The 17853-nt window shown below is 40.8% G+C and overlaps 1 protein-coding gene and 1 long non-coding RNA gene across 2 annotated transcripts; one reads left to right on the top strand and one right to left on the bottom strand.

Moving 5' to 3' along the window:
* Positions 1-221: 221 nt before the first annotated feature.
* LOC121935482 lies at positions 222-14298 on the bottom strand. Its single transcript, XR_006104805.1, has 3 exons — positions 13321-14298; positions 2767-2897; positions 222-343 (listed from the first exon to the last, which is right to left on the bottom strand). It is a non-coding gene; the product is annotated as an uncharacterized LOC121935482 (long non-coding RNA).
* On the top strand, positions 291-17513 carry FSD2 (fibronectin type III and SPRY domain containing 2). Its single transcript, XM_042477050.1, is given in 14 exon segments — positions 291-440; positions 2360-2868; positions 2963-3019; positions 3021-3059; positions 4208-4441; positions 5437-5459; positions 5719-5840; positions 6787-6951; positions 7858-7992; positions 8671-8824; positions 10161-10294; positions 11977-12109; positions 14618-14794; positions 17184-17513. Coding segments are annotated over 13 exon segments (2097 nt in total). The 5' UTR covers positions 291-440; positions 2360-2394; the 3' UTR covers positions 17434-17513.
* The last annotated feature ends 340 nt before the right edge of the window (positions 17514-17853 follow it).

Raw genomic sequence — 17853 nt, 5'->3', positions numbered from 1 at the left:
ACAATATGGAGGCTGCAATCTCATTGTTCACAATGTCCTCAGAAAGTCAGTTGCTAATTAATCCTAAAATCTGCCCTCTTCCCACTCTTTAATTCAAGAGAGGTTTGTTGTCCAAGGACCTAGCAAGATTTCAAACTTTTAGATCCCAGGTTTTCTCAGGAGCGTTTCAGATTTGACATTCTGCTTCATGGCGCTCAGGAGGTCATCATTTGAAGAACAGCTGATGCCAGGATATATTCGTTCCTCTGGGTCATCACAGGCATGCTGCTCTCGGAAAAAGCAGCTGTCTAGAATTACAGCAAGAAGGCTTCAGTTTCAGCAGTGGAAAGCTGGCAGGGAATGGCTGTCATACGAAAAAAAACAATGTTTGTTAGGAAAAATAGACTGGCGGTTTGCTGTCATTAGGCTGTAAGAAGAATTGTGGATCCTTAACACACGAGGCAAGTTTTTGAACAGCAATATTATCTGTTTTTTAATGGGCTATAGGATGCTGAAGCTCCACTACTTAAAGTACTGCATCAGTGTTTGTAAAGTTGGGCATATTATATCATTTAATCTAAACCTTTTCTACAGATCTTTAAGATGTAAGCGATTAATGATTTTTAGCCCAATGAACTGCGGATTAAAAGAGGGAAAAATGAAAACACTTTGTTGCATATTATAACAGGTATTCTGAAATCCACATTTTGTAATACAATAATGTATCCATATTTAAATAAATGGAATAGACATGTTCTAGCATGCAATTTGTCCCTTTATGATTGCAATGCTTTTTAATGTTTCTTTGATTCTTGATAAAAAGCTAGGTTTGCTTAATGGGCACTTTGTGGTCTTCTTAATGGAAGGTTTCTAGTGCTACAATTCAAAAGCATTGGTAATTGCTTCATCTGTGACTGCAGTCCTATTTCTAGCTCCACTAGAAAGTCCAGGATTCAACAGTTTGGGACCTTTGCTACTTGAGGCTGGGCCTTTGTCTTCTCTGTTCCTCCCTGAGCAATAAGATCAGTTTTGTGGGGAGAGCTCTGGTATGGTAATGGCACTCTCCATAAAGAAAGATGCACTCTCCCACTGGCTTATATCTTTCCATCTGCATGGAGTGGAGGGGCTTAGAGTCACCATAATTTGGAAATGACTATTGAAAACTGTGCACTTTTCAAAGACTGTTTGCTGCTCAGGACGTATTCTGTGCAAAATAATGCATGTGTGTGTGTGTGTTGGTGGGGAGCATAGAAAATGTCATTCTCAGTTCGGAAAGCAGGTTTCCTGCTCATAAAACAACATTTTCTGTGCAACTCCATTCCCCAGCAAATGCTATCTTCTGGCCAAGAACATTGTTTTCTGTGCATAAATGTTTTCTACATAGAAAATGCTATTTTCTATGCAGGAAACTTGCATTTTGTCCATGTTTGCATGTGCACCATCCATCCACAACATGCGTTTTTCATGCCAAATGAGTCCTGCCCTGCAAAGATGCTCACCCATTTACGATTCTTCTCGATCTTCTCAACACTAAAGAAACCCATTTTCCAACCATTTAAAAATATTTTTGAATAGCCTTTCCACCCCTAAAGAGTATACATTACATATGGGGAGGGCTCACTGCCAACCTCAGAAGAGTTTCCCCACTTAAGCCCTTGAGCACTGCTGCCAGCCTTGCTAAACAAAAAGGTTCACAATGGGTCCAAGAGCATCTCTCCCTGAGATTCCTTCACTCCTGGCTATAGTGGTTTGAGTGTTGGACTAGTCCAGAGTTTGATTCCCTGCTTGGCCACGAAAGCCACTGGTTGACCATGAGCAAGTCACATACTCTCAGCCTCAGGGGAAGGCAATGGCAAAAAATCATCAGAACAAATCTTGGCAAGAAAACCCCATGACAGGCTCACCTCAAGGTTGCCATAAGTCAGAAATGACTTTAAGGCACACAACAACAACAAACAACACACGTACAAACACCTTTGTGTTAAACCAAAGAGCACTGGAGGCTGGTGGGAATGGTCAGGAATGGATGCTGAGGTTTTAAGGTCAGCTCATGAACAAAAATCATGATCTTCTCTTCCAGTGCCACTCAGTCTGAGATTTGTCTCCTCACTTGGCAATCCAGAGAAGCACAGCAGTTCCCCAAGACTTTGGTTGACACCTTGAGGCTAGGCAACCCTAATTTTGAACCTGTTTTGCTATCTCTCTCTCTCATTCTTGTACTTAGGAGAATCAGATAGGTAAATAGACTAGATCATACTTTCATTTTTAAGATGCTGCAGGGCTCTGTTTTTGATCTATCAAACCAGCAGAGCTATGCTATGGATTACTAAAGTCCCTATATTGCTTCTCCCTCCCCTTCCTGTGACCTTTTCCTATACAGCTTTTCCTTGCCTTGTCCTGAAGATCTTGTAGCATATGGTGTCTCTCCTGCTCTTAATCCAAGAAGCCCTTCAGCGTGCTAGATTGGCAGCCAGTATTCCAGTTACCCCAATGGAGTCACAATCTGAAGGCAATGAGCCAGAAGGCCCCAGATTGTATCATCTTGAACTTTATGACTCAACTGAAGATTTAGAAATGTTTTCAGAACCTTTTCGAAGACGAGATCTGGCTGTGCAGGAAAACATGAAGCCTCAAGCCCCACAAAAACCCACAATCTCTAGTGGGGATTTTGGGGATCAACACCCAGAAAATGAGACAGCAAGCAATGAAAATGACCATGATGATCTTAAAACTATCTCTAGTTACAACACAGAAAACAAAGAGTCTTTCAAAGGCATGGATACGTACTGTATTACTTGCTGCGTTCCACTTAGAGCCCTTGATACACAGTGTAGTGACCATGAGGAGCATGAGGTCATTCCTCTTGTCAGTGTGGTTCAAATTGCAAAGGTAAGGGCAACAATGCAAAATGATGTGGTCTGGAAGAGGAAAATGTTGTCTTTAAAAAATAATATAGCATGCTAAAGCTGTTGTATTTTGGCAGGATGAGCTTCAGAAAAACATATGCAAACTGGAAAACCAGATCATTCACCTGGAGAGTTTTTTCGAGCCATTTGGAAGAGATTTTCATCACAGTAGAGGTAAAACATATCCAACCATTAATGACGAGAATAGTTTTCAATGAAAGAGAGAACCATTCCAGCCTGATTTAAGCTCTTGAATTTATTATGTGCACATTACTTCTCAAGGAAGTGAGAAGTTTGAAGCAAGGATTTTTCTCCAGATTGGGATTACTAAAGCACTCGTGAAAGATACCTACCCAAACTGTTTAAAGATCTCCAAAGATGGAGAGTCCACCATCCTCCAAGGCAGTCCATTCCACTGCAGAACAGGTCTTATTGTCAAGAAACTCTAATGTCTGGATGGAATCTCTTTTCTTGAAATCTGAATCCATTACTTAAAGTTCTAGTCTCTGAAGCAGCAGAACAAAAGCTTGCTCCAATACTCTAAATGACATCTCTCCAGATATTTAAAGATAGCTATCATGTCATCTGCCAGTCTACTCTCCTTCAAGCTAAATATAGCCAGCTCTGTAAGGTGTTTCTCATAAGGCTCTGTTCCTAGTCCTTTGATAATCTTAGGCCCGATACAGACAGGCCAAAATAAAGCTGCTTCAGGTCACTTTGGAGGTATGCTGTTTAAATAATACATGCACTCCAAGAGTCCAGAAGCTGCGCCAAAGCTGTGCTCCAGTCCTTAGGACTGGATCATTGATTTGGTGCAGCTTCCAGCCATTCTCAGTAGTCACAAGCAAAAGCAAACTGCTGCAGCTTCTCCTATCTTATGTGCTTTTCATAATTAAAAACTTTTGACATCTTGACCACACTCTCATGTTGCTTGGCCACATGTATCTTGGGTTTCATCTCTGAAATGTTGGGGAAAGGAGTAGGCTCTGTAGATGTGAATTTGGCATGGAAATTGGCCATAAAGAAACCAGCCCTAACTATGGGTATACGCATCAAAAATCACTCTGTCTTTCTACAGTTGTCTTGCTGTTTCTAATGTATGGACTAGAGAAATGGTATGTTCCCCAGCATACCAGAGTTTGAAACATTCCTCCATTTTCTAACTATAAACTCCAGAATCTGATAGAAAGAATGTCCAGTGGCCAAGTTACCTGAAGGAATCTGGGAGATGTAATTCCAAAAATAATGGCTGGAATCATTTAAGAGCCTTCCACGGAACATTGGTGATAAACTCTATAATCCAACCTAAAAATTATTTCCAGGAGAATTTTGCCAGGGAGGAGCACAAATTTGAGAGGCGTTATGATGATATGATGCAGATCCTTGAACAAAGATATGAGGAAATGATGCAGGTTTGGGGGGAAGAAAAGAAGGAGAAGCTGGAAGCCTTGTATGAGCAACTGGTCAGCTGTGGTGAAAACCTGGATACCTGCAAAGAGCTGATGGAAACAATAGAGGACCTGGGACAGGGTGCAAATAAAGTGGATACAATACAGGTAAGGAAATGTGTATGTGTACCATATTTTGCAGAAACCAGCCTAGTTGCTGTAACTAAGGAGATTATCACTGCTTTTAAAGTGCCTTATCCCCAATGGGATAAATATGCATTTAATTTTAAAACCGGGTGTTATCACACTCACCAGTAGTCAGGCAACCGGTATGCAGCCTGGATCCCAGCCACGCTTATCCAGCAACTTTTCAAAAACAACAAAATCTCATTTTTGAAAAGCTGCTGGATAAAAATGGCACAGTGCAGCTTGTACCCACAAATGCCCCATTTTGGCCAGTTTGTGCTTGGAGAAAAAAGTGAGCAGTGTGGACTGCCCATCAATGTTCAGCTTGTTACAGGAGCTGGAGATGAAGGCACCAAGTTCTTCCTGCAAACTGGGAAACCCCAGAGGTACCATTTAAACATCATTTTGTAAAATGTACCATTTAAACATCATTTTGTAAAAAATTCTCTTTGAGGTTATAAGAGTAAGGGGTTGTCTGCATGGGCGAAATGGCCTGTTTTACCCCTGGCCTTGTATCATCTAGTGCAGATGATGCAGGCCAAAAAAACCAGGGGCAGGATTGTGCCCAATCTTGCCTGTGCAGATACAGATCTGGAGGATCTGGTATCACTTTGGGATAAAGAGCCATCGTTTTCCACAGAGTTTGTAAGAACAGCCCCCCGCGTGCTCCTTACCTTTCCGGCTGTGGAGCCAACTAAGAAGTCACCCTGTCTGGTGGGGAAACCCACACTTTAAGAAGCTTTGCATTAAAAAAACAGATGACTGCAGTCTTTTGTATGTTTGGTAACCAGCACAAACAAGCAGGACCTATTTCTTGGTAAACATGAATAGTAGTTTTAATACAATACAATACTCTCTCTCTCTCTCTCTCTCTCTGTGTGTGTCTCCTTCTCTCTATATATATATCAATACATACACATATCTGCAATATTTACCCACTGTTAATCTCTCTCTTTCTTTCCTTCCCTTTTCCTCAGACTGCTGTAGCTACCATGGGCAGGTAATATTGAGTGTTGAATTTTTAATATATTTTTTTCTTATTAGCATATTCAAGACTAATATGTCAAATACCTTTATTACTATATTGCTATATTTAATTTGTAGTTTTAATGTCGTTTGATTATGTTGCTGCTTGTTTCATAAGTTGCTTAGAGTATTGCCTCAACAAAAGTGGGTATGTGTTGTAACAATAGAATAGCATACAATTTAATAGGATGCACCATCGCACAAATGTTCTGCATTTTTTGTGGTTTTTACAGATTGGAGAAATTCTTGAAAAAAGATTTGGATGTAGACCTCTCAACACCAACAGACTATGAAGCCAGAGTCATAGAGTTCTCTGATGTTCAACAACTAATGGATTCTGTTGATTGTCTCCCAGGTATTGTCATATATTTACTCTTGTTTCAGATGTATAGTCGGAGTAAGTAGAAACTGCCTATTATTTCAGTAAGGTGGGATTTACCTCTGAGTACATATGCTGAGAATAGGATTCCACTATTGCAATACTGGAATATGTTTGCCATTTCCTCAGACAAGCAAGAGTTCTTAAGGGGAGTGTCATAGATTGAAGGAATGATGATCAGCTCTCATTTTTTCTGACATTTATATTGAGTATGCTATTACTCCGGCAGCCAAAAGATATGCAAGAGAGCAATATCAGCAGGCATAGGAGAAGTATAGAAAATTTTAAGGGCAAAATATCAAAGGAGTTTATTACACGTGAGGGATCCCATGGAAAAACGGGATTTAAAGTGGAAAAAACCCACGAAAACAGATTTATTGTTAGACAACATCCAGGTTAATCCAACATTAAATGAAGCAGAAAGTAGAAAAGACATGCAAAAGTGCAATTGGTTTTCAGATGACGTCACTGTTAAGGTGCATTAACACGACGTTAACCCAGCTAGAAAATCAACAAAACACAATTCTTTTTTACTTCCAGAAAATCTCGAAAGTAAAAAGAATTGTGTTTTGTCGACTTTCTAGCCAGTTTCATGTTACGTTAACCCCGAAGTGTCTGAAAATCACTTGTGCTTTTGCCTGTCTTCTTAGGGTTTTTTCGGGGTTTAAATCCCGTTTCTGCACAGGTTGCCTCCCATGTGATAAACTCCTAAGACTGGAAACTCTAAAACCAACTCAGTAAGGATTACGTATTTAAGGGAAAATGTTTTCCCACCCTGGGCTGGGTGGATGAATTAATTTGAGTTTGTATAAATCAGCTTCCTATTTTGCCATGTTAAGTGGCACTGAAGAATGGAAATTTCCTGATCTTTGGCGGCCACCATGTAAAATCTATAAACAGATTTTCCCTTTCCTTCTTTCAGCTCCTTTGCCTCCTTGTGCACCAGTCATAAACCCCCAGGATCCCAGCTCGGCCACAGGTACCTCTGTGCGGGTCTGCTGGAGTTTCTTTTCAGAAGATCTTGTGGAAAGCTACCAGCTGTCCTACAAACGAATAAGCAATGATACATCCAAAGAGGAGCAAGCTGGTAAAGAATTGGATTGGCAACATCCATTTTTATGTGGTTTTCAATATTGTGTGGGTCTGTAATCAGTTCAGACAGTGGAGGGACTTTTACACTACACCATTATAGCAGTGATACCACTTTAACTGCCCTATGATAGGGATTTTGTAGTTTGGTGAGGCACTAGAGCTCTCTGGCAAAAAATTGCAAATACTTTTCTCTAAACTGCAAATCCCAGAATTCCATAGAATGGAACCATGGCAATTGTATATCCTCCAACATTTCACACATGAAAACCAAGACATGTTTGGCCAAGCTATGTCAGCGTATGATCAACATGTCAAAGGTTATTAAGAAGGAAGAACACGCAAGCTAAGAGAGCTTGCAGCAGTTTGCTTTTGGGTTGCCATAAGATGGAAACAACTTAAAAGCATATAACAACATATAACAATAACAAGGATAGGAACAGTACTTTTATGAAAATTGCCTTAAAACATTTCTTTTTTTACATAGGACCCCTCCATATTCTTTATTTCCACTGCTTGCTAATCAAGATGCTTGAATACAAGAACTGCAGTGTAACTCCAGAAACCCTTGTATAATTTCCCCCCACAATTTGTAAATAACTTTACCAAGTTACAGATTGTTGAAGGTTATGAGTGCAAAACTACCCAGGTCCAGATCAGCAATCTTTGTTGTATGTAGCCTGTGAACATGTCTTTTGATTTTAGAAAAGGGAGAATCTTGCTTGTCAACACAAGGTGTGGAAAAACAATCACAACAAAGTGTTTGGTTTGAATTTCTTCAATCTTGCTATGGCTTTCCCATCAATAGTGCACCTGTTACTGTATAATTATTACTGTTTCAGAAGATCCTCGAGGAAATGCCTGCTTAAAATAACAGTCTGCATCTTGTATATTCCCACTGCAGAGTTTGTGCTAAATGTGAAAGAAACCTATTGCACAGTTACAAACCTGGCACCAAATACGCAGTATGAATTTTGGGTGAAAGCACTCAACAGAGCTGGGGTCAGTTCATCGAGTGAAAGGGCTGTTTATATGACAGGTAAAGTAATTCTATACTTCAATTTATGAAATATTTTATTTTGAATTATGTGAAATGGATATATATAGAAATGGGGCCCAGTTCACTCAAGACTAAGCGCCAGGGACGGACATCGTGCTGCCTGGAATGAAGGGCAAGATAGCGCCCATTATGTTGTAAATTCTGAAGCTTTTTGGAGTGGCAATTGAACATGACATTCACAGGAGCAACAGGGTAGCAGACCCAGGAGAGCTGGGCAATGTAGGAGATATAACACAGGTTGGCTGGTAGTTTTGGCCTCAGAGGGGAGAGGAGAAGGCAATGGCTGGGAGCTCAGAAAAAATGTCCCTATTGTACCCCATTTATACCTGCTGTTTCAGGTGGCTGCTCCATTGGGCCTTAATCACTTCAATTCATTTAATTACTGTAATTAAAGGTGGGTCAGCCCCTCACTAAGCACTTGGTAAGTTACACACTAAGTAGTCCTCTCTGGGGAGGGGGAAAATGGCTGGGAACACAGAGGGAATGGCAGTGTTGCATCCCAGTACCTGTCACCTGAGATAGCTCCTCTACTGAGACTTGTTGACTTTGTATTCAGCTCATCTTTATTATGGTCCTCGACCAGCACAATGTTGACTTTGTAAATTGCAGTCAAAAAAGACTTGTGGCATATCATGTGATGAATTATTTATGTTTTAGCGCCTCTGCCGCCTGTTATCAAAAGGAAGGCAATTCAGAGCTGTGAACATGCAGCACTTGTGTGCTGGGAATGTGGCAATACCAACCCTGTTGATTCCTACACAGTTGAATTGTCCAGGCTGACAGATGGAGAGGATGAGAACTTTATTACAGAGTGAGTAGTGAAGTGTTTGATAAGCGTGTGCTTTCTTTGAAACCTTGTCACATTTTTGAAAAAGTCCTGGCATTCGAGGGAAAACAAGGGAAGGTGTTCTGTATGTCTTTTGCCAGGAACTGAAGACACATTATTCAATCATATCTCCAACACCTATTTTTATTGCTTTTACTTTTGATATATAATTGCTATTATCCTGATAGTTATGATGTCATAAATTAGACTTAGGATATTGCGGACACATTCGGGTTGGGATAGATGCATGCGTACATGTCCCTTTTGCATGTGGATCTGATTTTTCAGGCCCTGTGGAGGTTGGTATTCCTGTCTTCTCCTCCATACAGTGCCCAAAGCCCCCTTTCCTGACTTACTTTAAAGCACTGAAGTCACCTCATACAGACATTCAGTGGCAGCAGGATTGGAGAAGCCAAACACACAATGGTTACAGAAATCCTGAAACCTCTGGAGGAACCCAATGGGGGTAGTCAAACCTTTTCCAATCTTGCCGACCCATGTTGAAGTGAGAATGCCTGTGTGAAACAGCTTTGGGGCTATAAAGTAAGTTGGTGGGATGGTATATGGGTCAGCACAACATAAGGTCTGCTATGGGGATGTTGAATTGTAACTGTTTTGTGTTCTTATTTACAATCGTAGCACTATTGCTATGACTGCAAGTGACCCTGTAAGCCACCTTAAAAGCCAGCCAGCCAGCCATCTGGAGTGATGGAAGTCTAGGCTGTTGCCAAGTGGAGTGCTGCAGGATGATTTTACCAGCCTCTTCCCACCAATATTGAGGTTGTGACAGTTTTGCTTTCTGGCAAGAGAGGACTGGTCATGTCATCCTGCAACACCCTGCTTGGCAGCGGCACAGACCTCCATTGCTCCAAATGGCAGAATGGCTTTTAAGGTGGGTTTCAGGGGTCATGGGGAGTTAAAGCATAGCTATCACAGCTACGTGTTTGATACAGGATCTTGGCCGACATCTTTTACTTTTACTACTGCTATGTTTAGGTTTTGCTTTAAGTCCTGAATGTATGCTGTTACTGATTTTAGAAATTCCCTGTCATACTTGCATATTGGATTTAGGCCACATTTATTTGTACTCGGAATAGATCCACTGACATCAATGGGACTAATGTTGGCCATACGTTTTCATGAGTTGAGTTATTCAGATTGTCTGCTATGATTAAGAGTAGGATTTATTGGTGGTAGCCTTCCTTTAGATTGTTCACAATGTACAGTAGGCCCTTTGTATATGCAGGGGATCACCTTTCTTTTGCTGCTTTTTGGGGAAGAAGGGGAATCAATACTGATTCACAGATTTCTTTTTCTCTAGGTCCATTGTTGGAATTCCAAACTGTGAAACTCTGATTCAACTGGAACCACAGCAGAATTACATCATCTCTGTGAAAGCCCTCAATACAGGCGGTTCTAGCGAGAGGAGTGACACTGTCTCCATCTTTAGTACAGGTTACAAGAACAATAAACCATGTGATTTATGGTGACCGCATGACTTTCATAGGTTTTTTTTAGGCAAGGAACACTCAAGAGGTGGTTTTGCCAGTTCCTTCCTCTGAAATATCACCTATAGCACCTGGGATTCATTGCCCATCCAAGTACTGACATTGCCTATCCAAGTCCTCCCATCCAAATACTGACCAGGACTGATCCTGCTTAGTTTCCAAGATATGAGTATTTATCCCCCATAGAAAACAATAACTAGTATTTATACTGGCAAAATTGCCTGTATGATCTAAATTGTAGAATATTCCTAACAGCTGAACTTAGTGTAATGGGAGCAGGGAGCCTTTGGCCTTCTGAATCACAGTCTTTGAATTGGAAGAGACCTCAAGGGACATCTATTCCAATCCCCTGCCATGCAGGAATACAAAATCAAAGCACTCTTGACAGATAACCATCCAACCTCTGTTTAAAAACCTCCAAAGAAGTAGACTCCACCATACTCTGATGGAGTGTGTTTCACTCTCGAACAGCTCTTACTGTGAGAAAGTTCTTCCTAATGTTGAGCTGGAATCTCTTTTCCTGTAGTTTGAATCCATTGCTCTGGGTCCTGTTCTCTGGAGCAGTAGAAAACAAACACTCCATCTTTAGTATATTATCCTTTTAAATATTTAAACAGGGCTATCATATCACCTCTTAACCTTCTCTTCTCCAGGCTAAACATACCCAGCTCCCTAAGTTGCTCCTCATAGGGCATGGTTTCCAGACCTTTCATCATTTTCATCGCCCTCCTCTGGACACACTGTGGTTTGGGGTTTTTGTTTGTTTTTTGTTTGTTATAATGCCCAGAACTGGACACAGTATTCCAGGGGAGGCCTGACCAAAGCGGAACAGAGTGGCACTATTACTTCCCTCGATCTAGACACTATCTATACTTTGATGCAGCCTAGAATAATCTTGACCTTTTTAGCTGCTGCACTGTACTGTTTACTCACGTTCAACATGTGGTCTACTAGGACTCCTAGATCCCCTTCACATGTACTGTTGTCAGGCCAGGTGTCCATATCTGTATTGTTTAGTTTCCCCTTTCCCCCATTTCCACCTAGGATAGTCAATTTTAAGGGACTTATCTGAATCATGTGGAGGGCCAAAGGTTATCCATACTTCCTGGTGAACCGGCATTTAAGAAAACTATTTTTGGACTACAGGTCCCAGAATCCACCAGCTACACTAGCTGACAAAGAGTAGTAGTCCAAAAGTTCTGTAGAAGGGAGACTTATGAGTGGGTGAGAAACATACATTGCATGTCTCAACAATGCACTTCCAGTATTCAGATGCAGCCTCATAGGAACATATCATAGAGAAAAAAATATCACACCACTATAGGTTTGTGACTAAAGGGAGCCATTTGACAAGAATGCTTACAAGTATTTGGGGGGGCTTTTATGCCACATAGATGGAGAATTCTTATTCCAGTTTGATTGTCATGGTTGCATGCTAGGATTTGCAGTTTTGTGAGGCTTTAGAGCTCTCTGGCAGAAGATTCTAAGTACTGCTCCCTATACTGCAAATCCCAGAATTCCATAGGATGGAACCATGGCAGTTAAAGTGGAACCATAGGGCTACAGTTGCTTAGTGCAAAAGGGTCTTTAGTGATTCCTGCCAATGATGTTATTCTCATTCTCTTACAGGCACTTCCTTTACTTTGAATGAGGAGACAGCACACCCTTTCCTGTCTGTCCTAGAAGATGGACTGACAATTTTATGCCGGAAAACGGAGAGGCCAAGAAGTGATTTGTCTTTCTGTGAAAACAGTTTTACAAGGTATAGAATCTATATGCAATTTTATTTCACCATTTGCTTTCGAAACTGGTACGTACTGTATATTCCGGGGTGGAGACATTATTGGAAGTCTAAAATGGCTGTCCCTTGGACTGAGTTGGAGGAATAATCCAGGATAGAATAACAGTAGTATTGTATCTAGTATTTTAATGTTTGAAATTTGGCTTCTTTACATTATGGGGTATTGCTTTTTATTCTATTTTTGTATGTATCCTAATTATCTACACTGTAGACAAACAAACTCGACCAGAAGACTCTCTGGGGCTGGGGAAGTTTAAGTCAATTGGCCCAAGCTCTTATTCTATCTCTTTCACCACATCCATACAAAACACCCTTTCAAAAATGAACTTCCCACAAGTAAAAAGGTATAATTTTCATTTCGACTTTCCATTCACTTTATTTTCGCATTATTGCTGTTTGGTGCAAACATGTCTGAAAAATATCCTGCATTTGCAGGTATTTTCTACTTCTAAAATCTTGTTTCTGAGCGGGATTCATCTAGTGTGATGAGGCTCTATGAAAACCCATGCTGCCAACTTCTTTCTTTCAGTTAATCTCAAAGGTGCTACAAGATCTCTCTACAAAACACCAATGCTGGTCTCTCCTGTTAGCTGTGCTATGTTATTCGAGCTCCATACTGGCTTCCCCATTCCTCTCCTTCAGTTCCTAGATTTCAGGGGGCAAGAAGCAGAGGTTTTAAACATCCCATCACTTAGCCCTGAGCAGTGTGTGTGGTTCTTAGCATGCCTTCCAACACTTCACAAATTAACACTGGCACACCTATGGCCAAGCAACATCAGAGTGTGGTCAAGATGATAAAAGTTATTAATAAGGAAGAACACACAAGCAACTAGAAACTGCAGCATTTTGCTTTTGCCTAAGTCTACTGGAAAAGGCAAGATTCTTCACCCTCTGCTCCTCTTAAGCCAATTAAGTGAGTGCAATGTACTTTTGCACGTTGAACTCAGTTTCCAGTAAACTGGAGGGAGAAAATGGAAGGAGGCGAGAGAAACTGGGACAATTTAAAAGCAGCTGAAAATATAGGATGACAGAAGATTATTTGGGAAAGTGCATATCAAATCAGGGCTCTTAGAAGGTCTGTGCTTGTGTGGACTCCAGATCTTCAGCCGAGAGTCTTGCAGGTCAAAGGGGGTCAAAAAGCGTGTGCTTTCCCAAATCAACAGATGAATCACCTTTTCTGCTTCCTCGTTTTACTTTAGAACTGCACAAGATTATTTATTTTTCTAGGCAGAAGAAGACTAGTTTTTTAACAGATAATTGCACCATGGCCATTCTGCCAAGAGGAGCTGGCTCATTTTCATGTAGCATCTCTGAATGTAAATTCTTCACACTGTGCTTTTTATTACATTTTCCTCTTCCATCGATTCCACCTTGGTTCCATGATATAATAAGACACCCTCCTGCTCTGATCTGAATGACCAACAGAGAGTCTGAAATACAAGAAAGAGGATCAGTATCAGACGCATCAGAACTCTGTGCTCCTACTTCTGACCCTGTGGGGCTGAACATTGTTACACAATGCTGCCTAGTAGAAATCTGTCGTTTTACACCAGTACTTATAGAGGTGTGTGAGTGGGTGGGTGTTTCCCAGTTCTCCTTCCCACTTGATTCTAAAAATCACTGTGATTGCTATAGCAACCCTAGCTTACACGTCATCGGACATGCATGCGTGCATGCCAAAACATCTTTCCTTTTTTTCAGCACACAGCTGACAATTGGGGATAATGTTTATAGAAAGCCAATGAATCAAGAGATAATGAGGCCAGCTTAGGTGATGGATGTTATTTGCCTACTGCCCTAAGAGAGAGTAGATCACATTGATCACATTCCAAGAGAAGGTAAATTTGGAAATCAGGAAACTGTGAATTTGCCCAGCTACTAAACATGCCGGTGAAGAAGGTCTTTAATGTTCTCCTTCCTTCAGACTTTCAAAAGCTATGTTTTTCAGGTAATTTAACGTGTTGCAAAGCATGAAGAAATACCAGTTGTTAACATTGCAAAGCAGGGCCAGAATCCTCTGTTATGTATGTTATGTACCTTGTATAAAGGTGCTAAGAAACCCTGTTGGTGAATTGCAACAATGAGTTATGGGACACTGGCAAGAATATCCTGATGCACATTGGCACATTTTAGCTGGTGTCCCGATGCAAAATGGGATTAATGCACAACAGGACCTATGTGCATTGGTCCATTGCACACCAGTCACTTTGCTGGTGCCCCTAACAGCAGTCCTATACTTGATACAAATGTTATGGCCCAGTTCTAATCCCCACAGATCTAAGTCCACTTATAAAAATGTAAGTTCCAAGCAGGATTCTAGCCCAGATTTTGTTCATATTATGAAAAACATTATTTATTACAAAACAGTCATTATGTTACCCATTACTTTTCTATTACTTTTTAGTTCCTATTGTAAAAATCCATTTAAAAAGATAAGAAAATGATTTAAAATGATTTCCTTTTTGCCAGATCCATTGCAATATTGGGAAATCCAATACCATTTCGAGGAAAACATTACTGGGAAGTAGATGTTGATGAAAATATTGAATATCGTGTTGGCGTAGCTTTTGAAAATGCACCACGGGACAGCTACTTGGGCATGAGCCATTCCTCCTGGTGCATGAGGCACACTGTCACTGCTTCCAGGTACGACTCCAATACCCCTGTCCTTTCACCGTGATTGTCCAGTAAAGTGTGTAACAGACAGGGTGTCGTCATGCTTTGTATCTCTCAGGGATGGAGACTTTCTAGCTTTCCAGATGTTGTTGGACTGCAACTCTCACTATCTCTCACTGAAAGAGGGCCTTCTGCTACCAGGCAAATGGGTTTTAGAGTTCTTGGCCCAAAACAGACAGGACAAATAAAATGGCTTCTGGCCACTTTTGGGGCATAGCATTTAGATGATGCACACCCCTAAAGTGGTCCGGAGCCACTGCTAGGCCGTGCCAAGCTTCAAAAAGCCAGTCTAAAAAGAAGTCAATTTAGATGGACTCCTGGCTGGCATGGCTTGGGACTGCAATGGAGATCTGCTTTGGGAACAGACCATGTGGTCATTGCAGTCCTGGTCTGATTGGGGCTAGAGCTTCATGGCCATCCGCTTCACCCCCTTGTTAGCATTATGACTGGATTTTTATTTTTGTTTTTATCACAGCCAGACATTAACAGCTGTTTTATCATGGCCAGACACTAACAGCCTGAAAGGGTTTGCATTAGTGGTTTTGTTTCATCTATTGACTTGGCTGTTTAATCTGGGAAAAGATATGAACATTGAGAATAGACCAAGGAAGTGATTTTTCAGGGAGCCCTGATAGTTAAATGCCAGAACTGCAACCAACATTGCAACCACAAGGTTCTGTGTTCGATCCCAGGACTCCAGGGTTGACTCAGCCTTGCATCCTTCTGTAGGTTGCTAAAATGAGTACCCAGTTTGTTGGGGCAATTATCTTACACTAAGAGACTACTGAGTGCTGTATTAAGCGGTATAGAAATGTAATTGCTCTTGCTGTTGCTAACCTGCTTGCACCGCTCTCATAGCTATGGGAGGGAGATGATGCATACTGATTTTCTTTGTTTGCTTCTGCACTATATAACCCTTGGAAGTCCATCTTTCTTTGCCCTCCTCGCCATCCCAGACTCCCCATATAACCAGGGATCAGGAATCCTGGTTGGGGATAGCTTGGACATGAATTAGTTTGGGGATCCAAATCTACTATTGGCTGTGAGGTAATGCTGGACTCCACCAGGAAAGAGATTAAATATGTCCATATTCTGCATGATTTACCACCAATAAAGTGTATCTTATTGCAGTAATGTATGTGAGTGTTCAGAATCTTGGAAACTAATGCATTTCCAGTACAAAAGGCACACCTTTGGCTGCCTGGCTAGAAATGACTGGAGTTGGAGTCCAGCAACATCTGAAGGGATGTATGATTCTCATGAGTGATGCACAAAGATCCTTTCCTATTTCTAAATTGCTTAAGTCAAAATATGGAGAGTCAGTTATCATTGTATGACAGGAGAACACTGGCTGTATTCTTGTAATTAACAGGGATACATTACAGTTGTTTCCTATCCTGTAGATACTATGACATATCTCCATTGAATATTACTGCCAGGACCATAGATTAGGTGGGGCAGGGCCCTTATGAATGCAAAAAGTGGAAACCCTGCCTCAAAGATGAGCACCCACAGAGGCTCTAGGACGGGAGTGTGCCCCCAAACCACTTCCCAAAGCCCTTCCAAAGGCTTCCAAAGCTCTCCCCCCATTTAGACCAATGTTTGGGCCATCTGCAAAGCATTCCAGGCCATACTGCAGTTTCTGTAGCTCCATTTTGTAAATAAATAAAATGTTGGAAGAAGACACACAACGGAGCACCACATGTTCCATGGTTCAATCTGAGAACACATCAGAAGGTGCATTCAGTTCTTGCCAAAGATGCCAATGCTTTCTTGTGGTATATAAGTGGACATGTCCTATGGTCATTTCCTTCTGACTAGATGCATTGCACTGTACTACCAAATGCTTTTATTTTATACTTGCTTAAATACTTGTAAATTATATTCCTTTGACTTGAAATTTAAGTGGAGCATATGCTTTGGATCTTGCATAACCTTGATCTATGGGAAGTGGTGGGTAAGAAATAAATAATTATAATTATAATTATTTTAATTACTGTATACAATTATAATTATTATATCCTCATTGCAGCAAGCAAGACTTGCATTCTTAGCTCAGGATAATAAATCCTCAGCATCAATATGGCCAAAGTATTTTAACTACTTTATCTACATAAATTTGTATTATATACATTTTATTTTTGAATTTTGACCATCTTATATAAAAATATACATCTAACCCAGGACTATATTTTGCATATATATTTTTGACATCCCCCCTTTCCCTATTTTATATTCTTTTCAATTTTAGTTTTTAAAATGGGCTCTTAACCCAAGTGGAAAGAAAAGGGAAAGGGGAAATAATTATAAGGTTCTGAGGTTTCAAGAACCTCTCTCTCTCTCTCTCTCTTTTTCATAGGCATACCTATGAATTTCTGAACAATGGCATGACACCAGACATCAAGATTACCATCCCACCTTCCAGAATTGGCCTTCTGCTGGATTATGACAAAGGAACTCTCTCCTTTTTTAACACCTATATCATGCAACACCTGTATACTTTCCACAGCCTCTTCCAAGATTTTGTGTGTCCATGTTTTGCTGTGGAAGAACCTGGTATGCTCAAGATTCGAAACGGCATTGCAATGCCCCCATACACTCTTTCATGAAGGAGGTTACAATCCAACAACTACTGTCTTGAAAGTAAACCACACTGAGCTTAATAAAATTGGCTTCTGAGTAGACATGTCCTGCATTGTGCTTTTGTGCCTGACTTTCAGTTCACTATTGCAACCCTGCTCTTGCTTTTTTAGTTATAAAAATCACATTGTTTTTCTTGATGATGACAATAATTAATAATGAAATAATGGATAAATACAAATTAGTTTGCAAAGGCTGAGCAGTTATGACCTTGTTTTCTGCTGCTCCAGGGACTATGACACAGAGCAATGGATCGTGCAAAGTACAGGGAAAGAGATTCCATTAAACATTAGGAAGAACTATCTGACAGTAAGAGCTGTCGGAGAATGGTGGTTGGAGCCTCCCTTTTTGGAGGCTTTTAAACAGAGGCTGGATGGCTGTTAGAATCC

Source organism: Sceloporus undulatus, chromosome 6 (assembly GCF_019175285.1).
Source record: "Sceloporus undulatus isolate JIND9_A2432 ecotype Alabama chromosome 6, SceUnd_v1.1, whole genome shotgun sequence".
NCBI classification, from domain to species: domain Eukaryota; kingdom Metazoa; phylum Chordata; class Lepidosauria; order Squamata; family Phrynosomatidae; genus Sceloporus; species Sceloporus undulatus.
The sequence above is the reverse complement of the archived record's forward strand: the minus strand, read 5'-3'. Positions and strand labels throughout refer to the sequence as shown.